Source organism: Borostomias antarcticus, assembly GCF_949987555.1.
Source record: "Borostomias antarcticus genome assembly, chromosome: 7".
NCBI classification, from domain to species: domain Eukaryota; kingdom Metazoa; phylum Chordata; class Actinopteri; order Stomiiformes; family Stomiidae; genus Borostomias; species Borostomias antarcticus.
In genome coordinates, this window is record NC_140240.1 from 29616132 (window position 1) to 29635227 (window position 19096).

At 48.9% G+C, this 19096-nt stretch overlaps 4 protein-coding genes across 5 annotated transcripts in view; all 4 read left to right on the forward strand.

Moving 5' to 3' along the window:
* Window positions 1–934: 934 nt before the first annotated feature.
* Window positions 935–2422, forward strand: bglapl (bone gamma-carboxyglutamate (gla) protein, like; the record flags this gene model as incomplete). Its single annotated transcript, XM_084441467.1, has 4 exons — window positions 935–1026; window positions 1367–1600; window positions 1871–1985; window positions 2320–2422. Exons 1-4 carry the CDS (start codon window positions 966–968, stop codon window positions 2420–2422), a joined length of 513 nt encoding a protein of 170 aa, XP_084297593.1. The 5' UTR covers window positions 935–965.
* A 1074-nt stretch (window positions 2423–3496) lies between these two features.
* On the forward strand, window positions 3497–13736 carry LOC311311450 (target of Myb1 membrane trafficking protein). 2 transcript variants are annotated; one of them, XM_084441169.1, is made up of 15 exons: window positions 3497–3654; window positions 5013–5097; window positions 5323–5401; window positions 5620–5769; window positions 8035–8169; window positions 8257–8430; window positions 9279–9395; window positions 10310–10443; window positions 11063–11105; window positions 11235–11373; window positions 11527–11599; window positions 11803–11866; window positions 13106–13165; window positions 13268–13301; window positions 13454–13736. In XM_084441169.1, the coding sequence occupies exons 1-15, from the start codon at window positions 3582–3584 to the stop codon at window positions 13594–13596; spliced, it is 1503 nt and encodes a 500-aa protein (XP_084297295.1). In that variant the 5' UTR covers window positions 3497–3581; the 3' UTR covers window positions 13597–13736. The 2 variants fall into 2 exon arrangements, with proteins under 2 accessions (XP_084297295.1, XP_084297296.1); XM_084441170.1 differs by lacking the exon at window positions 5620–5769.
* A 1247-nt stretch (window positions 13737–14983) lies between these two features.
* Window positions 14984–15769, forward strand: LOC311311714 (noggin-2-like; the record flags this gene model as incomplete). The annotated part of the gene is made up of 1 exon (XM_084441468.1): window positions 14984–15769. The coding sequence occupies one exon, from the start codon at window positions 14984–14986 to the stop codon at window positions 15767–15769; it is 786 nt and encodes a 261-aa protein (XP_084297594.1).
* Window positions 15770–16442: 673 nt separating this feature from the next.
* The window catches only part of get3 (guided entry of tail-anchored proteins factor 3, ATPase), a gene marked incomplete at its 5' end in the record, with an annotated part of 6818 nt that continues 4164 nt past the window's right edge, over window positions 16443–19096 (forward strand). The window contains 2 exons of the mRNA XM_084441280.1: window positions 16443–16585; window positions 18650–18797. Coding sequence (XP_084297406.1) covers window positions 16443–16585; window positions 18650–18797 — 291 coding nt within the window. The remainder of the gene's footprint in view (window positions 16586–18649; window positions 18798–19096) is intronic.

The following is a 19096-nucleotide window of genomic DNA, read 5'->3' on the forward strand; positions in this document are numbered from 1 at the left end:
ATAGAATTCCTCTTCAGAAATAAATCCTGTTTTTCTACTGTTAGCAAGAAAATGGTTGTGCAATCAACGATATTATGTCTTTGACTGTGGTGATGTTCTGTATACGCAGGCCTCGCCCACGGCTCTAAACCCTTTTGATGTAGTATATTATAGTCCTCTGCGTTTTATCACTGCTGATGGTTTTTCTTAACCATCACTGTGTTCTGTATAGTAAAGTTGGATGGCCGTCTCTTGCCACTCGAAGGGCACAACATTCTCTTTTATTTATTTTTAAAGCACCGCCTGGCAAGATGCCATTATACTTGTCCTCCTCGTTTTAGAGACATGGAACACTACACTACTGTAGGTCACAATCTCATATAAGATATGTAGGCTACCTCGGTGTAACACCAACGCTCTCAATTGTCTCCCCTGAATATATAAAGGTTTAAATTAAATATATATATATATACATGCACACACACACCGTGTGTGTGTGTGTGTGTGTGTGTGTGAGGGGAGCATATTAAAAAGTGAGATCCTCGGATGTGGGCATCCCGTAATCACACATCCCTTCATGTTTGTTTGCCTGCGAGCCAGCTTTTTATTGGCCAAAACGTCTGGGTCACACGTACGCATATGTGCCGTGTGTGTGTGTGTGTGTGTAAGAATGCCTGCATGTGTGGGTGAAAGTTTATGGAGCGCTGTGCCATGTGCGTGGGTGGTTATATGAGCCTTCGTGGGCAAAGTGGAAACGGAAGCCATTGACATTCGATTCCCTAACCAATCGCTGGGTCAACTCCCCGGGTTTTGCGAAGAGGAGGGTGAATGGACAACGGTATAAATATTGACCAGGAATGGAGGGAAAGACAGAAAGAAACTCAGGCATCGAAAGAAGGAGACGAGACAAGAGCTGAAGAAGACCCTCGCCAGCAGCCTGTGATTCAAGCGGAAACAAGACGAGACGATAACTCAAAAGAATCAAAATGAAGACTCTGACTCTGCTCTCTCTCTGCGCTGCGCTGGCAGTGTGCTGGTCCACTGGGGGTAAGAACCACGTCGATGACGTTTCAGCGCCTTTCTGTCTTTCTATTCAGGCGTGAGTGCGGGCTACTCCCAAACACTTTCACAGCATAGCATCGCAGTCAGGGCTGAAAATTAACACCTGCCACCGGCCAAATGCAGGTAAAATTTCCAATTGGCGACTAGATTTCGGAAGGCTATATGAAAAAAATATATACTTGGCCGGTAGATTTTTTAATCTACAGTCCCCTTGGCAGGTGACTCACCGTGAGCCAAAAAGTTAGTTTTCAGACCTGATTGCAGTCCCTTCCTTTGTTGGGGAGTGTGTGAGTCTGACCGATGTGCTTGTTGACCGATCCCACAGATCTGGATCCTGATGTTGTCTTCGACACCGACGCCGATGCCGACGCTGAACCTGCACCTGCCGCAGACTCCGCAGACTCCTCCGTCTCTTCCTCTTCATCCTCCTCATCCTCCTCTGCTTCGGACTCCTCTGCCTCAGACTCCTCTGCCTCGGACTCAGACTCCGGGTCTGACTCCTCTTCCTCCACCTCCTCATCCTCCTCCTCTTCCTCCTCTTCATCAGAGTCTGCTGAAGGTATGGTTATCTGTCTTTTGTCTTGCGTCACTCTTTGTGTCTGTGTGTGTGTGTGTGTGTGTGTGTGAGTGGGTGTGTGTGTTGGTGCATACAACATATCTCACCCACCCAAAAAAGCATGGAAATGAAAGTGTATCCTTGTGTTTTAAAGAGGAAATCGCATTGGTAACTAAGTTGGTCGCTTGGTCTGTGTTGGTGGTGTGTGGTGTGTGGTGGCGCGTGTGATGGTGTAATAATCATGTAATGCGTGTGTGTGTGTGTGTCCCTCAGCTCCAGAAGTCATCATGAAGAGAGACCTGGCCTCCATCCTTCTGAGGAGGCGGAGGCGGGCGCCCCTCGTTGCGCCCCCTGCCCCCAAGACCTTCACCCCCGTTCAGCTGGAGAGGTAACGCCCGCCACTACCACCGCACCACGTCACATCCGATACACAGCTGTAATACGGGGCTCGGCGTGCCTGTTTTATACGCCTTAATTAACAGTCAGAGGATGCTTGGGAAGTTATACCACTTCCTCGGTCGCCACATTGAGGTCAAATAAAGTGTTAGCATCGACAGCCTTCGTGTGACTTAACACAGGCCTACGGCATATACCGACAAGCCAGCAGACATTATACATTTAGTCTTGCAGGTTAGTTTAGTGACAGTATAAAACGTAAACGTCTTCCTCAAACGACATGTTTGTGTAGAGTCCCTAACCAATCCTCTGTGTTTCCCACCCAGTCTGAGCGAGGTGTGCGAGCTGAACGTGGGGTGCGACAACATGGCGGACACCCACGGCATCGTGGCGGCGTACGTCACGTACTACGGACGCGTCCCCTTCTAAAACAGACTTTACCTTTTGCCACATAAACTGTTATTTTTGCTTCTTTTTTTTTTGCCATCGTGAAGCTACGTCCTCGTCATAGGACCAACCAATCCCGTGTGTCCTCCAAGGGACGGTACTAGAAACAAAACAAGCGACAAACTGGCTTGGTCCACTTTTTTTGGGGGGGGGGGGTAACCAGACAACCAGACAGAGTTATGAAGCTTTACGAGAGCCACATGGGCCCTTTGAGGGCCAACTGTAACTTTATTGGTAATGTACGAAAAAGCTGTCTCACATGAGCTTTTATAACCAGGTGAGAATAGGTTGTATACAGAAGGCGCGCAAGGCCTAGGGAAACTACAGTATAGAAGTGTATATTTTTCAATGCAATAGTATTACTTACTATTGAATGGTGCTAAAACCACAAATGTATTGTATCATATGTGTGTACTATGTATGTATGTTCAGTTTTGTAGTAGTTAGGTAGGTGACACATTTATCTGCAATGTAACAATGCATAAATGAATTGGATATAAAATAAATTATTATTGTGTCTTGTAAATGTTTGATTCATTTGTCCAAACTCTCACTGCGGTATTTGTTTGGTGATGATGGGAACTTGTATCCATAGCCTATTGACAGACTTCAGCCTACACTGGGCTTTTGAGAGGGTTCCATGGGCCATGGTAGACTGCACCTTTTACTTAATTTTACTATTGGTGGACAGATCTGAAAGCAGAGATCTGAAAGCACCATTCATGGCAAAATACTACAATTTGCACGAATGTAGGCTATTCAAATCCCCCTTATTCTGTCTGACCCAAGGCCGTTATGTGGAATAGCCTACTGTAGGCTGCATGTGGAATAGACTTCTGCTTCAGCTCAGGAGAACACAAAGTTATTTTGCCTCCACATGTCTGTCAGGAAAATATACTTTGCATACACTTGATTGATATAAAACAATGGCACAAAAGCACATTTTTCTTTACCTGTCACTGCGCCTTTGGCTTGAATGTAACCCGTCCATTGCTTGCTGGTGCTCGTCCATCAGCAGCTCTACCAGCTCATTTCCTGGCCCGGGTTTCACGTGACCGCGCAGGCAGCAGCACTGAGTCAGACGGGGAGATAGCGGTGGGAGATCATTATCATTATCTGGAGGAATAAACTAGCGTTTTGCATGTCAGCTATTGTGGAAAAAATGGAGTTCCTCATGGGGAACCCCTTCTCTACGCCTGTGGGTCAGAGGATAGGTAAGCTGGGATATCATATTTAATTCGCGTCACACGAAAGTTGTCAAATCCATTCCGCTTTAAAGACCGTTGGTCAAGTTCGCGTTTTTGCGTTAATCGTGTTTAAAACTTTGTTCAAGTCATGAAATCAAATGGTTGGTTTTGTTTCGATGAATTACAGATGAATGACAGACTGAAAGTGTTCGTAATAATGTTAAAATTACCATTTACGATAGATATCGGTTTTTAAAGCTGTATTCTAAACCAGTAACAACATAGAGGTGGGTCTAAGAGTAATTATCTCTCATCTGATTGGTCCTCTGAGCTGAAGTGACAACAGTCTTGGCGAATTGCCGATGGGTTGACATGTTTTCCTAACTTCCTCATTCAGTTTCGTCCACAGCCGTGACCTGGACCTGCTGGAAACTTCTTTGCCTACAGAGCTGACCTAATTTAACCTATCAAACGTGTAGGCTATTCATGGGCAGTTGTATAACATAAATTGCTTCATGCCATTGAGTATAACCTTGGTAACCTCTCACTGGTATTGTGTTACTGAAGTTAGTTGTGTCACCGAGTTAGTAATTCGCACAGTAGCCTGCTGCTGGAAAGGCCTCGAGTTATAGACGTTCAGGAATTGATATGTCCTCTGCACACTGTCTTCATCTGCCAATAATAACTTAACTGAACAGTTGGGTCATAATGGGTGATGAAGGGATGGGCGATGGCTGATGGGGGAGTGAGTTGCTTCTGTCATCCTTTTGGACCTCCTCCCTCCAAGGTTCTCCTCATCCGCCCCGTCTCTCTCACATTAATGTCATAAATGCTCCAGCTGCCCCGGAGAGAATGTTCACAGAAGCAGCTGACAGTCACATGAAGGAAAGAGAGAGAACGGGAGGGAGGGAGGGAGGGAGGGAGGGAGGATTAGAGTCATAGAGAGAACAAGGGTGTGAGGGAGGTGGAGTGGAAGGGAGGGAAGGGGGGAGGAGAAGGAGATTTAGAGAATTATAAGGACTAATTCACAGGCCCACAAGAGTTGGAGTGCAGAAGTGGAGTTGGCTTTGGCTGCATGGCAGAAAAGAAAGACTTTGATTAGTCTGATTGAGTTGGAAATTATGATTGACTTGATGATTGACCAAAAAATACATATACTTACATGATCTATTATACGGGTGTTACAGTCAAATGTAGTATTAGGCTCATGGTAAGTATCTGTATCAGTCGGTTGTAGGGCAAAAGATCATAAGGTGCCTAGGGGCCCAGTATTGATAACAGTAACTTTATACACAGATGTACTGTAATGCTTCTCCAGTTTCCATGTTGGCATGGTTTACTGTCTCGGTCCTAACTGTGTCATCTGTTGTTGTTGTTGTTGACAGAAAGGGCCACCAGTGGCATCCTCCAGTCGGAGGACTGGGGCCTCAACATGGAGATCTGTGACATCATCAACGAGACGGACGAGGGGTACGGAGACACGCCGGCCGCCCAAACGTCTTTATCGTCCGCTATCGGACGCTGACTGTCTGCTGTTGTTTCAGATGTACACCACGTCAACGCCAAACAGTCGACCGCACTGATAGGAATTAAGATAATATATAAGTTTATATACATAGTATTGATTTATGTTAGACTGACTGGCATCTGATGTCATTTGATGTTCTCTCTTGTTTTTGCTGTTGTTGATCCCAGACCAGAAGATGCTGTCAAAGCAATAAAGAGGAGGATTGTGGGTAACAAGAACTTCAGAGAGATCATGTTGGCTCTCACAGTGAGTACCGCTCTTTCATTTCACTTGCTTCTGTCAGCGTCTCAGTCTAGGTCAAGACATACTGTACATTTCCAGTCATGAATATGACTAGCTTCTCCCAGTATTTCGATATATAAAGTTATGACTAGCCTCTCCCAGTATTTCGATATATAAAGTAATAATAATCCACCGAAGCCTACGCTGTTCGCCTCCAACGTTCCTGGACCGTTGCTCCGCAGGTTCTGGAGGCGTGCGTGAAGAACTGCGGACACCGGTTCCACGTCCTGGTGGCGTCCCAGGAGTTCGTGCAGGGGGTTCTGGTCCGTGCCATCTTGCCCAAGTACAACCCCCCTACAGCCCTCCACGACAGAGTGCTGAGTCTCATCCAGGTGTGCTATGGCTTTCGGGCACCGCCCCTAGTAGCGCTTAAATAGTCCCGCGTTCCTCCACCCACCGGTCTAACTGTGTGGGTGTGGCTTCCGCCCTCTCTACCCCCTCGCCGGGGTTCGATCCCGGGGCCTCTGACTCGCAAACACACGCGGACGCCTCCATAAACACCGATATAGCCAGCCGCGCCACTGAAAAGCCATCAATTTGGTGGTGTTGTGGGTGGGCGGTATTTATACTTCGGAGTGAGTGAACCAACTCAACTCGGTAACGTCGGTGGGTAGCGGGAACCACCACCAGGGACTGAACGTTCCCTCTCAGATACAACTCTCCAGTCTGAGTGTTGAGCCTCAAACAGGCCCATTGATTTGATTTGATTAGGATCTATTTTAGCCATCGGCTAGTCTTCCAAGATTCCTTAATTAAAACATACAGTACAATACAATAATGCAGAAGATACTACAATTCATAAATAGAATATTTTAAGAAAAAAGAAGAAAAGAAAGAAACATGATAGTAAATACAATAATAACAGTAAAATACAATAGTTCAAAACACAGCTACTTACGAAATGACACATCGTCTATGTTATTGATTATTGATTATAGCTCTGCCTTTAATACTATCGTTCCATCCAAGTTAGTGTTGAAACTCAGAGGCCTTGGTCTGGGCAGCTCCATCTGTAACTGGCTGTTTGATTTTCTGACGGGCAGGCCTCAGACAGTGAGGACAGGCAAGGCACTCTCAACCACCGTAGTGCTCAGGACCGGGGCCCCGCAGGGATGCTGCCTCAGCCCTCTACTCTACAGCCTGTTTACACACCACTGTGTAGCTATGTACGAGAATAACAGCATCATTACATTTGCAGAAGACACTACTGTGATTGGCCTAGTAAGCGAGTGATGAGAGGGAACTACAGAAGGGAAGTTGAGAACCTCACCCTGTGGTGCCACGATAACAACCTCTCTCTAAATGTCAGTAAGACTAAAGAAATCATTGTGGACTTTAGGAAGACTCCAACTGATCACATTCCAATTATCATCGATGGAGCATCTGTGGGGGTTGTTGACGGCTTTAGATTTCTCGGTACACACATTTCAGACACTCACATGGTCCCTGAACACCAAGTGCACCCTCAAAAAAGCACACCAGAGATTGTACTTCCTGAGGCGTCTTAAGAAGTTTGGTTTAAGCACAAAAGCGCTCACAAATTTCTACCGGTGCACCATTGAGAGCATTCTCACGTTGTGCATCACGGTGTGGTATGGGAACATGACCTCCCAGGACAGTAGGAAACTGCAGAGGGTTGTAAAGACAGCAGCTAGGATCATTGGCACCGATCTGCCTAAACTCCATGACATCTCCACCACTCGCTGTAAGAGGAAAGCCTGTACCATCATTAGGGACCCCAGTCACCCCTCCCATGCACTGTTCTCTCTCCTTCCATCCAAAAAACGTTACCGGAGCATCAAGTCACGTTCCACCCGTCTCACTAACAGCTTTTTTCCACAGGCTGTTAGGCTGATGAATCACTGATGCTCCTACTTTTGCTCTATGCACTTTAATGTCTCTTTGTGTCTTAATGTCTTATTGTTGTATTTCGTAGTGTCTACAGTGTCTTAATGTCTTATTTTGTAAACGTCTCCTGTCATATTGTTGTAATGTCTTACTGTCTTATGTCTTAAGTCATGTCTTGATGTCTGAGAGTGCACAGTGCATTTCATTGTATTTTATAAATACACATGACAATAAAAGCCTTGAACCTTGAACCTTGTTAGCCCATAGTGACATTACAGCTCATAATAGCTGCTTTCTCATTCGTTATTAATATAGTAATAAAAACTGTTTATTGGCTGTTAAATTTTGATTTTGACAGTAGTCAGCTGTTGGCCTTGGTTTTTTTGTTCAGCTTGAATGTGATGACGGGCTGCAGTCAATGACTGAATGTCACATTCAGTCCACCACAATCGACCCGTTAGATATAATGGACAAATTGGCTGGAATGACAACATGGTTAACAGACTGCTTTGTGAAGTAGAGAGACCCAGAATGTTTTTTTTGATGATGTTTTTTTAAAAGGTCTCTAATTTCTCTCTCTCTCTCTCTCTCTCTCTCTCTCTCTCTCTCTCTCTCTCTCTCTTCTACTCTCTCCCACTCTCTCTCTCTGGCCCCTCCAATTCTCTCTCTTTCTCACGCTTCAACACACTGTTTTTCTCTCACTCTCTCTCTCTCTCACACACACACACACACACACTCACACACACCAGTCGTGGGCTGATGCGTTCCGTAGCTCTCCCTCCTTGGCGGGCGTGGTCAGCGTGTACGGAGACATGAAGAGGCGGGGCATGGAGTTCCCCATGACCGACCTGGACGCCCTCTCTCCCATACACACGCCCAACAGGGTGAGCTGAAAAATGTAACACACACACACACACACACACACACACACACACACAGAATATCATTTTTCTTGTTTTCTGTCTTTCTAGAGCATTCCAGAGAACGACTCAGCCGTGACAGTGACGGCCCCTCGTCTTCCTCAAACTCAAACTCCGACACGCCCCCCCGTCGCCTGTACCCCCGCCCCCCCCCAGACCGGCCCTGCTCAGAGAGCTCCGCCCCCTCAGCCCAGCGAGGGCCCCGCCTTCATCACCCCGGAGCAGGTACCGCCGAAAGAGAATGTGTGTGTGTGTGTGTGCGTGTGTGTGTGTGTGTGTGTGTGAGAGAGAGAGAGACAGAGAGAGAACGAGAGAGAGAGAGACAGAAAAAGAACGAGCGATAGCGCGAGAAGAGAGAGCGGTTCGTTCGTGTGACTTACCGATCTGTCTCTCCGACGAATCTCGGCCTCTCAGTCTCTCTCCTCCGGCTCGCCACGAACCGTTTCCGAGTCGGGTCCGATCGAGCCGTACCTCAACCGAGGGGTTCTGAAATGAAGTCATCCCGGCGGCGTACGGCAACGCTCGCTCTTCTCGAAGCGTACACCTGCCGATCATCCCGTGGCTCAGCGCCGGCCTCTGATTGGACAGAAGCGTTGAGAAGCGCTATAGATAGTAACAGGATAGGTGGATCGCCCAGATGGTTTCTCGTTGGACCGTATGTTTGGGTTTTAAACCCAGAAATAAGACCGTGAATCTAAACCTGTGGTTGTGACGGATTCAGTCGCAGCGCCACAAAGAACGATCCTTGTGTACGATGCGGCTTTGACAGGAAATGATCTGCAAACAGGTTCAGTAATAGGATACCAAACAGGGTTTCATGGGATTCCCTCCTATGGGAACTAACACTGTAGTAGCTGTGGGCCTGGACAACCCCAAGCTGTTGATTTCCTTCAAAATCTATAGGTGCCCTGCGCACTATGGCTGGGTTGAAAAAATCGACGCGATACCCAGCCTACTGCGCACAGCTGTGCCATTTCACCCAGGGTGCATCTGGGGTGGGATCAAAACAAACCAGATATAGAAGGGAAGTGATCCAGCCCAAACCGTGTTGATTTCCTCGTTAACCCCTTCAGGACCAGAAGCTGAGAGCGGACCTGGCGCTGGTCAGGGGAAACCTGACCGTGATGACGGAGATGCTGAACCAGATGACCCCGGGTCAGAGTCAGCCAGAGGACACGGAGCTGCTGCAGGTGTGTGTGTGTGTGTGTGTGTGTGTTTTCTTCCTCTCCTCTCTCGTGTTATTTCTCCTCTATCGCTCCTTCGCGTTCTCTCTCTTCACCGTCCATACAGACCATAAACGGATTATGAAATGATGGGCCCCTGGGCACAGACACGTAAAGGGTCCCTGGGCACAGACACGTAAAGGGTCCCTGGGCACAGACACGTAAAGGGCCCCTGGGAACAGACACGTAAAGGGCCCCCCCACCTATTTCATTTATCGCCTTTTTGAATTTGCCCAATGAGACGGCATCCAAATCCAATTTGAAGATAATTAGAGAAATCTCACAATAAAAGCAGCTTTACACAGCTTGCTTTCGACTCGAGGGACCTAGTGGGGAGGAGCTATTTGGATTTCTCAACTATGGGCCCAAAACAGTTGAAGAGCCCATATCGCATGGAGTACTCAGCTACAGATAAACACTCATTTAAAAAGTATCATGATCGTTTCTTTCTTGTGACTTGTTATTGACATGAATGACTAAGCCCTTTGACTATGCCACAAGAAAGGGCCCCTGGGCTCTTGGGCCCGGTAGGCCCGTTCAGTAATGTCTTTGACGCAGACTGTGATTTTTAAGCCTCTCTCTCCGCTCCTCTCTCCTTCCCTACCCCTGGCTCCCTCCCTCCCCTTCACCCTCTCTCCCTCCCTCCATTCGCCTCTTCTTTCTCTTTCTCTCCCTCCATCCCTCTCTCCATCCCCCTCTCCTTCCCTCCACTTCACCCTCTCTCCCTCCCTCCATCTGCCCCTTCTTTCTCCTCCTCTCCCTCCATCCCTCTCTCCATCCCCCTCTCCTTCCCTCCCTCCCTCCATCCCTCCCCCTCTCCCTCCCTCCCTCCCCCTCTCTCTCCCTCCCTCCCTCCCCCTCTCCCTCCCTCCCGAGAGCAGCAGTTGTACTGGGTGTGTCAGAACATGCAGGTCCGCGTAGCCGAGCTCGTCCCCAGGCTGGCGGACGAGGGCCTCGTCCAGCAGCTGCTGATCGTCAACGACGACCTCAACAACGCCTTTATCCGCTACGACAGGTAACGGCGACCGTTAAGCCGTCGGCCGCGCCCCCGTGGGATTCGACGCGTCCAGTAGCGTCCGGAAAAATAGAGCACGCGTTGATGTGTCTGAAAGTAAGTAGAGGGGTATCGGGCGCATGTAGGAGTCTTTGGACGAGGACTAGGGCTGGGTATCGAGTCGAATTTCAAGAATCGATTCGATTCCGATTCAGAAGGTTTAGAATCGATTATCACTATTCGATTCGATTCAATATTGATTCGGTTAGTGTTACTAAAACCTGTTTTTTTTTTAGCTGTAACCTTAATTACATGACTGCCAAGTTATGCAACACATCAATACTAGGGCTGGGTATCGATACTGATTTCCAAAAATGAATGAATCATTGAATGAATTAATGAACTATTCATTCCTTCATTTATTCATTCATTCATTAAATAAAAGATCGATTTTGGGATTCATCATTTGATTCAGAATCGATTCAAAATCGATGAATCGATTTTTTAAACCCAGCCCTAACGAGGACTGGGGTTGGTATAAAAACTACGCAGAATAGAGAGGATGAAAATGATGGAGCTAATTGACCGAGTTGGTCCTCAGCGTGGACCTTTGAAATGTCTGCTTTTTCTTTTCTCATAGGTTTGACAGACTCAATAGGTCCCAGATTGCCGTCACACAACAGGTTCGGCCATCTTTCACCCGCCATCTTTCACACTCAAGTTACTTTTCAATTACTTTTCAATTACACTTGACAAATACAATATAAGGAATATGAGGAGTAGCGCTCAATCTGTTTCCTTCCCCCTCGCAGACCCCAAACAACGGCTCCTCCGACCTCATCAACCTGACCCCCGTGCCCCAGCCCCTCAGCCAACCGGCTGCCCCCGTGGCTGATGACCAACCACCGGCGCCCAGCGCTCCGGCCAATGAGAGGCAGGCGGCTCCGCGCAGTGAGTGACAGCCGCTTGGCGTTAAAGATCCGGACGCTCTCGAGTGGCGTTCTCCTCCTCCGTGCTGCGCGATGTGCAAGTTTTCGCGTTTCTCGTCGATTACCAATAACTCGATTCTTGATGTTTCCACCAAGCTCTCTTTCTCTGTGTCAGTTGCGGTGGAGGACGAGGAGTTTGACATGTTCGCCCAAACCAGGGGGAGCTCTCTGGCTGACCAGAGGAAGAGGTGAGAGGTCACTGCCGTCCGGTCAAATACGCTGTGCAGATGTGCGATGTCTTAGATACCAGATCCCAACAAATCCAAAACTTGCATCGTGTGTGTGTGTGTGTGTGTGTGGGGTGTGTGTGCGTGTGTGTGTGCGTGCGTGCGTGCGTGCGTGTGTGTGTGCGTGTGTGTGTGTGTGTGTGTCTGTGTGTGTGTGTGTCCAGTGTGAGGTACGAGGACCCGGGAGCAGTGGAGGGCCTCGTGGGAGCTTTGGACACCAGGTTGCAGGTAACCTTGAGTACCCAGAAGCTGCCGCTGTGACAAGAGCTTCTGGGAACAAGCTATGATATTCGTGGACACCAATGAGAATCCGGTCGGATTTTCAACCGGATCCTGATTGGCCCGCGCAGAAAGGGGGCTGTGCGGACACAACGATTTGGCCTCTGATTGGTCACTGACCGTAGATTTCCACTTTTTAACTTTTGCTAGCCAGTCCTGCACTCTAGCGAGCTGTCGGTAGCATAAAGTCAAAGTGTGATTTACTTGGACTTTCTTCCACGTTAACTCTCACTTCACTGAGGTTTTTAATTACACAAACGCGTACTGCCTAAAATAGTTTTTCAATTAAACTCCCGTTGAAATAACGTTCAAATGCAGCTAGACCTGAAAGGCAGGCTGATGCTCTGGCTCCGCCCCTCTGCCCATGTTCTGTGGTGCTTGACTCCCGACTCGGCTGAGGGGAGGGGTGGGGCGGGAGTGGTGAACCAACCAGTACCAACCGGTACCAACCGGTACCAACCGGTACCAACCAGTTCCAACCAGTTCCAACCAGTACCAACCAGTACTAACCGGTACCAACCAGTACCAACCGGTACTAACCGGTACCAACCTGTACCAACCAGTACCAACCGGTACCAACCGGTACTAACCGGTACCAACCAGTACCAACCGGTACCAACCAGTTCCAACCAGTTCCAACCGGTACCAACCAGTACCAACCGGTACCAACCAGTTCCAACCGGTACCAACCAGTACCAACCGGTACCAACCAGTACTAACCGGTACCAACCAGTACTAACCACCAGTGCTCCACCACTACGTTTCTCTGCTCTGTCCATACGTATAGGATATAATGTTCATTCCCACAATAGACATTTGTTGGCTGGACTGATGGTACGCTTCGAGAAAAGCGAGCGCTACGCCGTCAGAATGACTTCCTGTCAAAAAAACAACACCTCGGTTGAGGTACGGCTCAATCGGACACAACTCAGAAACGGGTCGTAGCGAGCGCGACCATTCAACAGAAAGAGAGGTCGGGCTTCGTCAGAGAGACGGATCGGAATATCACACAAAGCGCTCTCTCTTCTCTCTCCCTCTCTCTCTCTCTCTCTCTCTCTCTCACACACACACACACACTCTCACACACACACACTGTCTCACACACACTCACACACACACACACACGCACACACACACACTCACACACACTCTCACACACACACACACGCACGTTCTCTCTCCTTCCAGGCCACGTCCTCGTGGAACCCCACCCTGGGCGAGATCGACAGGTGGCTGCCGTCAGAAGCGGTAAGAAAGGCTCCTTTGTCTCTCCGCTACGTTTCCGTCTAACGTTTCACAAGCGGCGGCCCGAGCCCTGAATGATGTTGTTGTTGTTGTCGTTAACGACAGGACTCCGCCGTCTCAGAAGGAGTGACCAGCGAAGGTGAGCCTTCATCCTCCTTATCTTCATCATCATCATCATCCCCCCACCACCACCATCATTATCTAATGCTTTTATGTATTATGTGTTTTAACGCCTACACACAACGTTTTTGTTCTCTCTCTCTCTCTCTCTCTTTCTCCTCCCCTTTTTAGAGTTTGACAAGTTCCTGGAGGAGCGAGCGAGTGCGGGAGACAGCCCGGTCGCCGGGCGCGTCCTTCCCCAATCCAGGCGCCCCCAGCAGCAATCCGCCCAGCAACAAGACAGGTCGTCACATGACCAGCTTTTCTCGCTCTGAGAGAGCGGCGCATTGCAGGATGGGACTAAGAGATCAACGTACGCCGGTCGGCACATAGGACGATACACACACACGCACACACACACAACTGGTGCCACACACACACACACACACACACACACACACACACACACACACACACACACACACACACAACATCATTGACGCATACATGTATAACGAGTGACATGCTCATTGCTCACACATGCAACCAGTGATACACACACATCTTTTTGCCAAAAGTGCCTCTAAACACCCATTACTGCAACTTGTAATGAGTTTCTTTTTATGTGAATTGTAGAGACTGATGTTGATTGTGACAATCGTCATACTTAATATAATATGAGCACAAATGTCATGTCATGTTATTATATCATGAAATTAATTAAATCAAGTAGACATTGTTGATATTTTATATTTGAACTTGAAGTCTTTAAAGTACAGTGTAATAGCAAAATTAACTTGATTCTTTTGATGTATATATGTGCCATAGAATGGCTTTGACCATGAAAAAAGTGATTCCAGTAACCTCAAATAAATGGGGCTTTTGTCCTGACAAACATATTTGGTCTGGGTTGCCAGGTTTGTTATGTTAACACGTAGCATTATCATTGCGAGAATGGGAGTTCACACCCTGTACACCTGGGTCGCCCGCGAATCCTAGAACAGTTCACAGGATTGCCCAAGAGAACGCTATCAGTGTCTGGCTGTCATGGTGACAGTCTACTGATTGGAGGTCAGGTTTGCACACACGCTCCCCTCCCTCCCTGTGACCAGAGAGACGGGGCCTTTTGCTTGTAAGGGTTTTGCCTACTGGTCATAACATGGCGAACACCAACTCCCTGACTGGGAGATTATGAGAGAGGGGAGAGAGCACAGGCCCATGTTCTAGCCATAGCTGATAATAACATGGCTGTTGTTAGGGTGATAAGGTGTCTAGTTCAGTCTGTTATTGTGTTCAGTGCTCAAGGATGTCTGCATCGGTACACTGGGTACATGGAGACTCCCAAACATGAGGAGAGGACTCAGCAAAATATTTATTACACAGAAAACATTTTAAAAGACAAGGGGGGAGTGGACAAGTTGAACAATCCTCATATACTCCAGTGGACTGATTGGAGGGGGAAATTCCATGCTCTTTTGTGACTAGCCGGCTGGCTGTCCAAGCGTAGGGACTTCATTGACTTGGCTACTGGAAGCCGTTCGTGTACCTCCAACAGATATTTTCGAGAAAATGACAAGACTGGCGAATTGGTCATGGAACTGTGGCAATGAGATATTGTGCTGGACATCTCTTGTCATCCTTTTAATGGATACCCCTGGCTCCATGTCTGTTCTTCCAACCCAGAATCAATCTCGTAGTGTCTCTGAGCAAGGTCCAAGCCAAATGGACTCTGAATGGTATCTGACCTTTCTACAGTCCAGATCTGCTTCGCACCCGGTCCGACCTTATTCGCTTTCTTTACACGTGGAAGACTACTATTACGCGCCAAAGCCCAAAAACCTGCGCCCCGGCCGTCTCCTGCGCGTTTTGGGTTCGTCATTTGATCCGTTCTGGATGTCCATCCAGCGTCCCTCTGAAGCAGGGGTCTGGACCTCGGAGGGGAGACGCGGTGTGGATGCCCCTGGGCAAACCGGGTCACGTGGTGACGCACCGGCTGCGCCTTTTCCCAGTTTCAGCGTCTCGAACAACGGTTTCAACTCCAGCGCGTCTCCAGAACTGAGAGAGGGCGCAGCACGTTACCAACGAAAGCTGGAGAGAGAGGCCGAGGATGTGGACTTGAGCTCGCTGCCGACAGACGCGGCCAGGGCAGTCCGAAACTGGTTGGTGCGTTCGGCCACTTGTGGGCTGCGCTACCAGTGGGTTGATATGGGTCCAGTGTTTTGGCCACGTTGGTTGCGCCACACTGACTGTGAAAAAACTGGCGCCTCTCAAAGTTGCTCATTTCCAGGCGGGATGGCATGCCAACGGGCCCAAGTCACACACCTTAAAATTCTTGCTTTTCACTGCTTGGGCAACGAGGAGGGAGGTGGAGAAGGGTCAAGGGGGGTTGCAGGGGCAGACAGTGGAACTGGGGTGGGGACAGGCGCATCGGGCAAAAAGTGTTTGTGGAGGCAGGTGCCTTATCCTGTAGTTACAGCGTGCAAATGTTCATGCAGAGAATTTCTTTGACGTTTGAAGATCACCATCCTAGGTTAGGCTTGTACTAGAAGGCCTGAGTCAAACGCATGGATTTCAAAGAAGGCAACATATGTATGTGCTTTATCATTTTGTTTGAGCATGTTCATAATGTGAAGTAAATATAGCCTAGATATTTCTCAATTTGTCGTGTGTTTGATGTAGTGACATTGACAACAACATCTCAAGGCATGGCCTGAATTGAATAATAAAACTTGTTCCAACAACGAATTGTGCCAATGTTTTTAATGTGTTTATTTTACAACAGGCTATTTATTGACATCGACCGCCATCTAGTGGAGATGTCCCAAGCTTACTCAACAGCACACTCCCCCATTCAACTCCCTGTGTCTGCGGACTCACACACACGGTTCGCATCTATTAACTCACTCAAATGTATTCCGTATCTGAGTCAGTAGTTCTGTGCACCATCAACTTTACAGCACAATCACCCAACTGCTTAATGTACAAATATTCACGATATAGATTTTCTTTATCATCCGTGTCCATGTATAATTTAGTCTGCCTATTATTATTATTAGGCTAATTATAAAACTACGTTATGTCGAATATGGGCATTTAGCGACTTGGTACAGTCCAAAACAGCCCATTCTATACGTCAGCTGATCTAGTTGGTACATTCCAGTTGCTGACCTGCACACGCAAGATGGCCGCTTCATTGGAAGAGGAGTTTGAAGATGCGCCCGATGTTGAGCCATTAGAACCGACATTAAAAAACATTATAGAGCAGAAATCTCTCAAATGGATATTTGTAGGAGGAAAGGGTGGCGTTGGTAAAACGACGTGCAGGTGAGAGGACGGAGAAATGTGCTTCGTCACATGGTGGCATCTTCTACAGTCCAATGCTAACTGGCTAGCTACCGTTAGCTCGTCTATAGACAACAAAAACAACCACGAAATTCACTCGGCCAGCTGACTAAGACCATCTTTGACGTGTGTGTCTTGAATTTGAAACTTCAGTGGCAATTAACAGTCTTGACAGTGGCTAACTTAGATGTCAAGCTAGTTCTAAGCTTGTTAGCTTGCTGTCAAATCGATTGGCTGACATTCATTGGGTTGAGTTGATGTTAGATGAATATTTGCATCTAAGAGTTCTGTGTTTAGACAACCTCCCCGATTAAAGTGGTTTTGTGGCAACTGGTATTTGTTTGGTAGTATTAGTGGCTAACGTCACCTAGTAGACATTTGCCATCAAGTTGCCAGAAGCAAGCCAGTAGCTGCCACAAGCAATATCTGCATCATGATTTCCATCACTTCACTAAAAAGTAATGGCATTAAAGGTGGGGTACCCTATACGTATGGAGGTCTGTATTGTCTATACAGAGTAGACACTGCCTACTACCTACCCGATGGTAAAGCGAGTTTGAATAGTAGGCCTACGACCGTGCACCCTCTCTAACCTGACCCCTGCTCACCTCTCTAACCTGACCCCTGCTCTAACCTGACCCCTGCTCGCCTCTCTAACCTGACCCCTGCCCGCCTCTCTAACCTGACCCCTGCTCCCCTCTCTAACCTGACCCCTGCTCCCCTCTCTAACCTGACCCCTGCTCGCCTCTCTAACCTGACCCCTGCTCTAACCTGACCCCTGCTCTAACCTGACCCCTGCTCTAACCTGACCCCTGCTCTAACCTGACCCCTGCTCTAACCTGACCCCTGCTCCCCTCTCTAACCTGACCCCTGCTCCCCTCTCTAACCTGACCCCTGCTCGCCTCTCTAACCTGACCCCTGCTCGCCTCTCTAACCTGACCCCTGCTCTAACCTGACCCCTGCTCGCCTCTCTAACCTGACCCCTGCCCGCCTCTCTAACCTGACCCCTGCTCGCCTCTCTAACCTGACCCCTGCTCTAACCCTAACCCTAACCCTAACCTGACCCCTGCTCGCCTCTCTAACCTGACCCCTGCTCTAACCTGACCCCTGCCCGCCTCTCTAACCTGACCCCTGCTCTAACCTGACCCCTGCTCTAACCTGACCCCTGCTCGCCTCTCTAACCTGACCCCTGCTCTAACCTGACCCCTGCTCGCCTCTCTAACCTGACCCCTTCTCGCCTCTCTAACCTGACCCCTTCTCGCCTCTCTAACCTGACCCCTGCTCGCCTCTCTAACCTGACCCCTGCTCGCCTCTCTAACCTGACCCCTGCTCGCCTCTCTAACCTGACCCCTGCTCTAACCTGACCCCTGCTCGCCTCTCTAACCTGACCCCTGCTCGCCTCTCTAACCTGACCCCTGCTCTAACCTGACCCCTGCTCTTACCTGACCCCTGCTCGCCTCTCTTACCTGACCCCTGCTCACCTCTCTAACCTGACCCCTGCCCGCCTCTCTAACCTGACCCCTGCTCACCTCTCTAACCTGACCCCTGCTCACCTCTCTAACCTGACCCCTGCTCGCCTCTCTAACCTGACCCCTGCTCGCCTCTCTAACCTGACCCCTGCTCTAACCTGACCCCTGCTCTTACCTGACCCCTGCTCGCCTCTCTAACCTGACCCCTGCTCACCTCTCTAACCTGACCCCTGCTCGCCTCTCTAACCTGACCCCTGCTCACCTCTCTAACCTGACCCCTGCTCGCCTCTCTAACCTGACCCCTGCTCGCCTCTCTAACCTGACCCCTGCTCACCTCTCTAACCTGACCCCTGCTCGCCTCTCTAACCTGACCCCTGCTCTAACCTGACCCCTGCTCTAACCTGACCCCTGCTCTAACCTGACCCCTGCTCGCCTCTCTAACCTGACCCCTGCTCACCTCTCTAACCTGACCCCTGCTCGCCTCTCTAACCTGACCCCTGCTCGCCTCTCTAACCTGACCCCTGCTCTAACCTGACCCCTGCTCGCCCCTCTAACCTGACCCCTGCTCGCCTCCCAGCTGCAGCCTGGCCGTCCAGATGGCCGCCGTGCGTGAGAGCGTGCTCATCATCTCCACTGACCCCGCGCACAACATCTCCGACGCCTTCGACCAGAAGTTCTCCAAGGTGCCCACTAAGGTCAAGGGTTACGACAACCTCTTCGCCATGGTAAGTCCAACACGTCCCATAACGCAACATAACAACAGTCTGATAGTGGAGTATGGACTATAATTAGTTTAGGTCATTTTCCATCTATCTGCTTGCTAACAGAGAGGTTTTCTATCTGCGCCATGTTTGGAAGATGATGTCAGAGGCATCACATGTGCCCACTATCTCCTCATTCATCATGTTGGTGACAGTTTGACATGCAGAGATGAGGAGAGGCAAGGCAAGTTTATTTGTAGAGCACATTTCAGCAACCAGGCCATTCAAAGTGCTTTACATGAGACGTTAAAAGCATCAAGACA

Bases quoted from the DNA above. Each gene is read 5' to 3' on its own strand.
- LOC311311450 (XM_084441169.1), top strand. From the start codon at position 3,582: ATGTCAGCTATTGTGGAAAAAATGGAGTTCCTCATGGGGAACCCCTTC. The intron at 5,770-8,034 runs GTGTGCTATGGC...CACACACACCAG, and splicing joins GAGTGCTGAGTCTCATCCAG to TCGTGGGCTGATGCGTTCCG. The intron at 11,867-13,105 runs GTAACCTTGAGT...CTCTCCTTCCAG, and splicing joins CTTTGGACACCAGGTTGCAG to GCCACGTCCTCGTGGAACCC.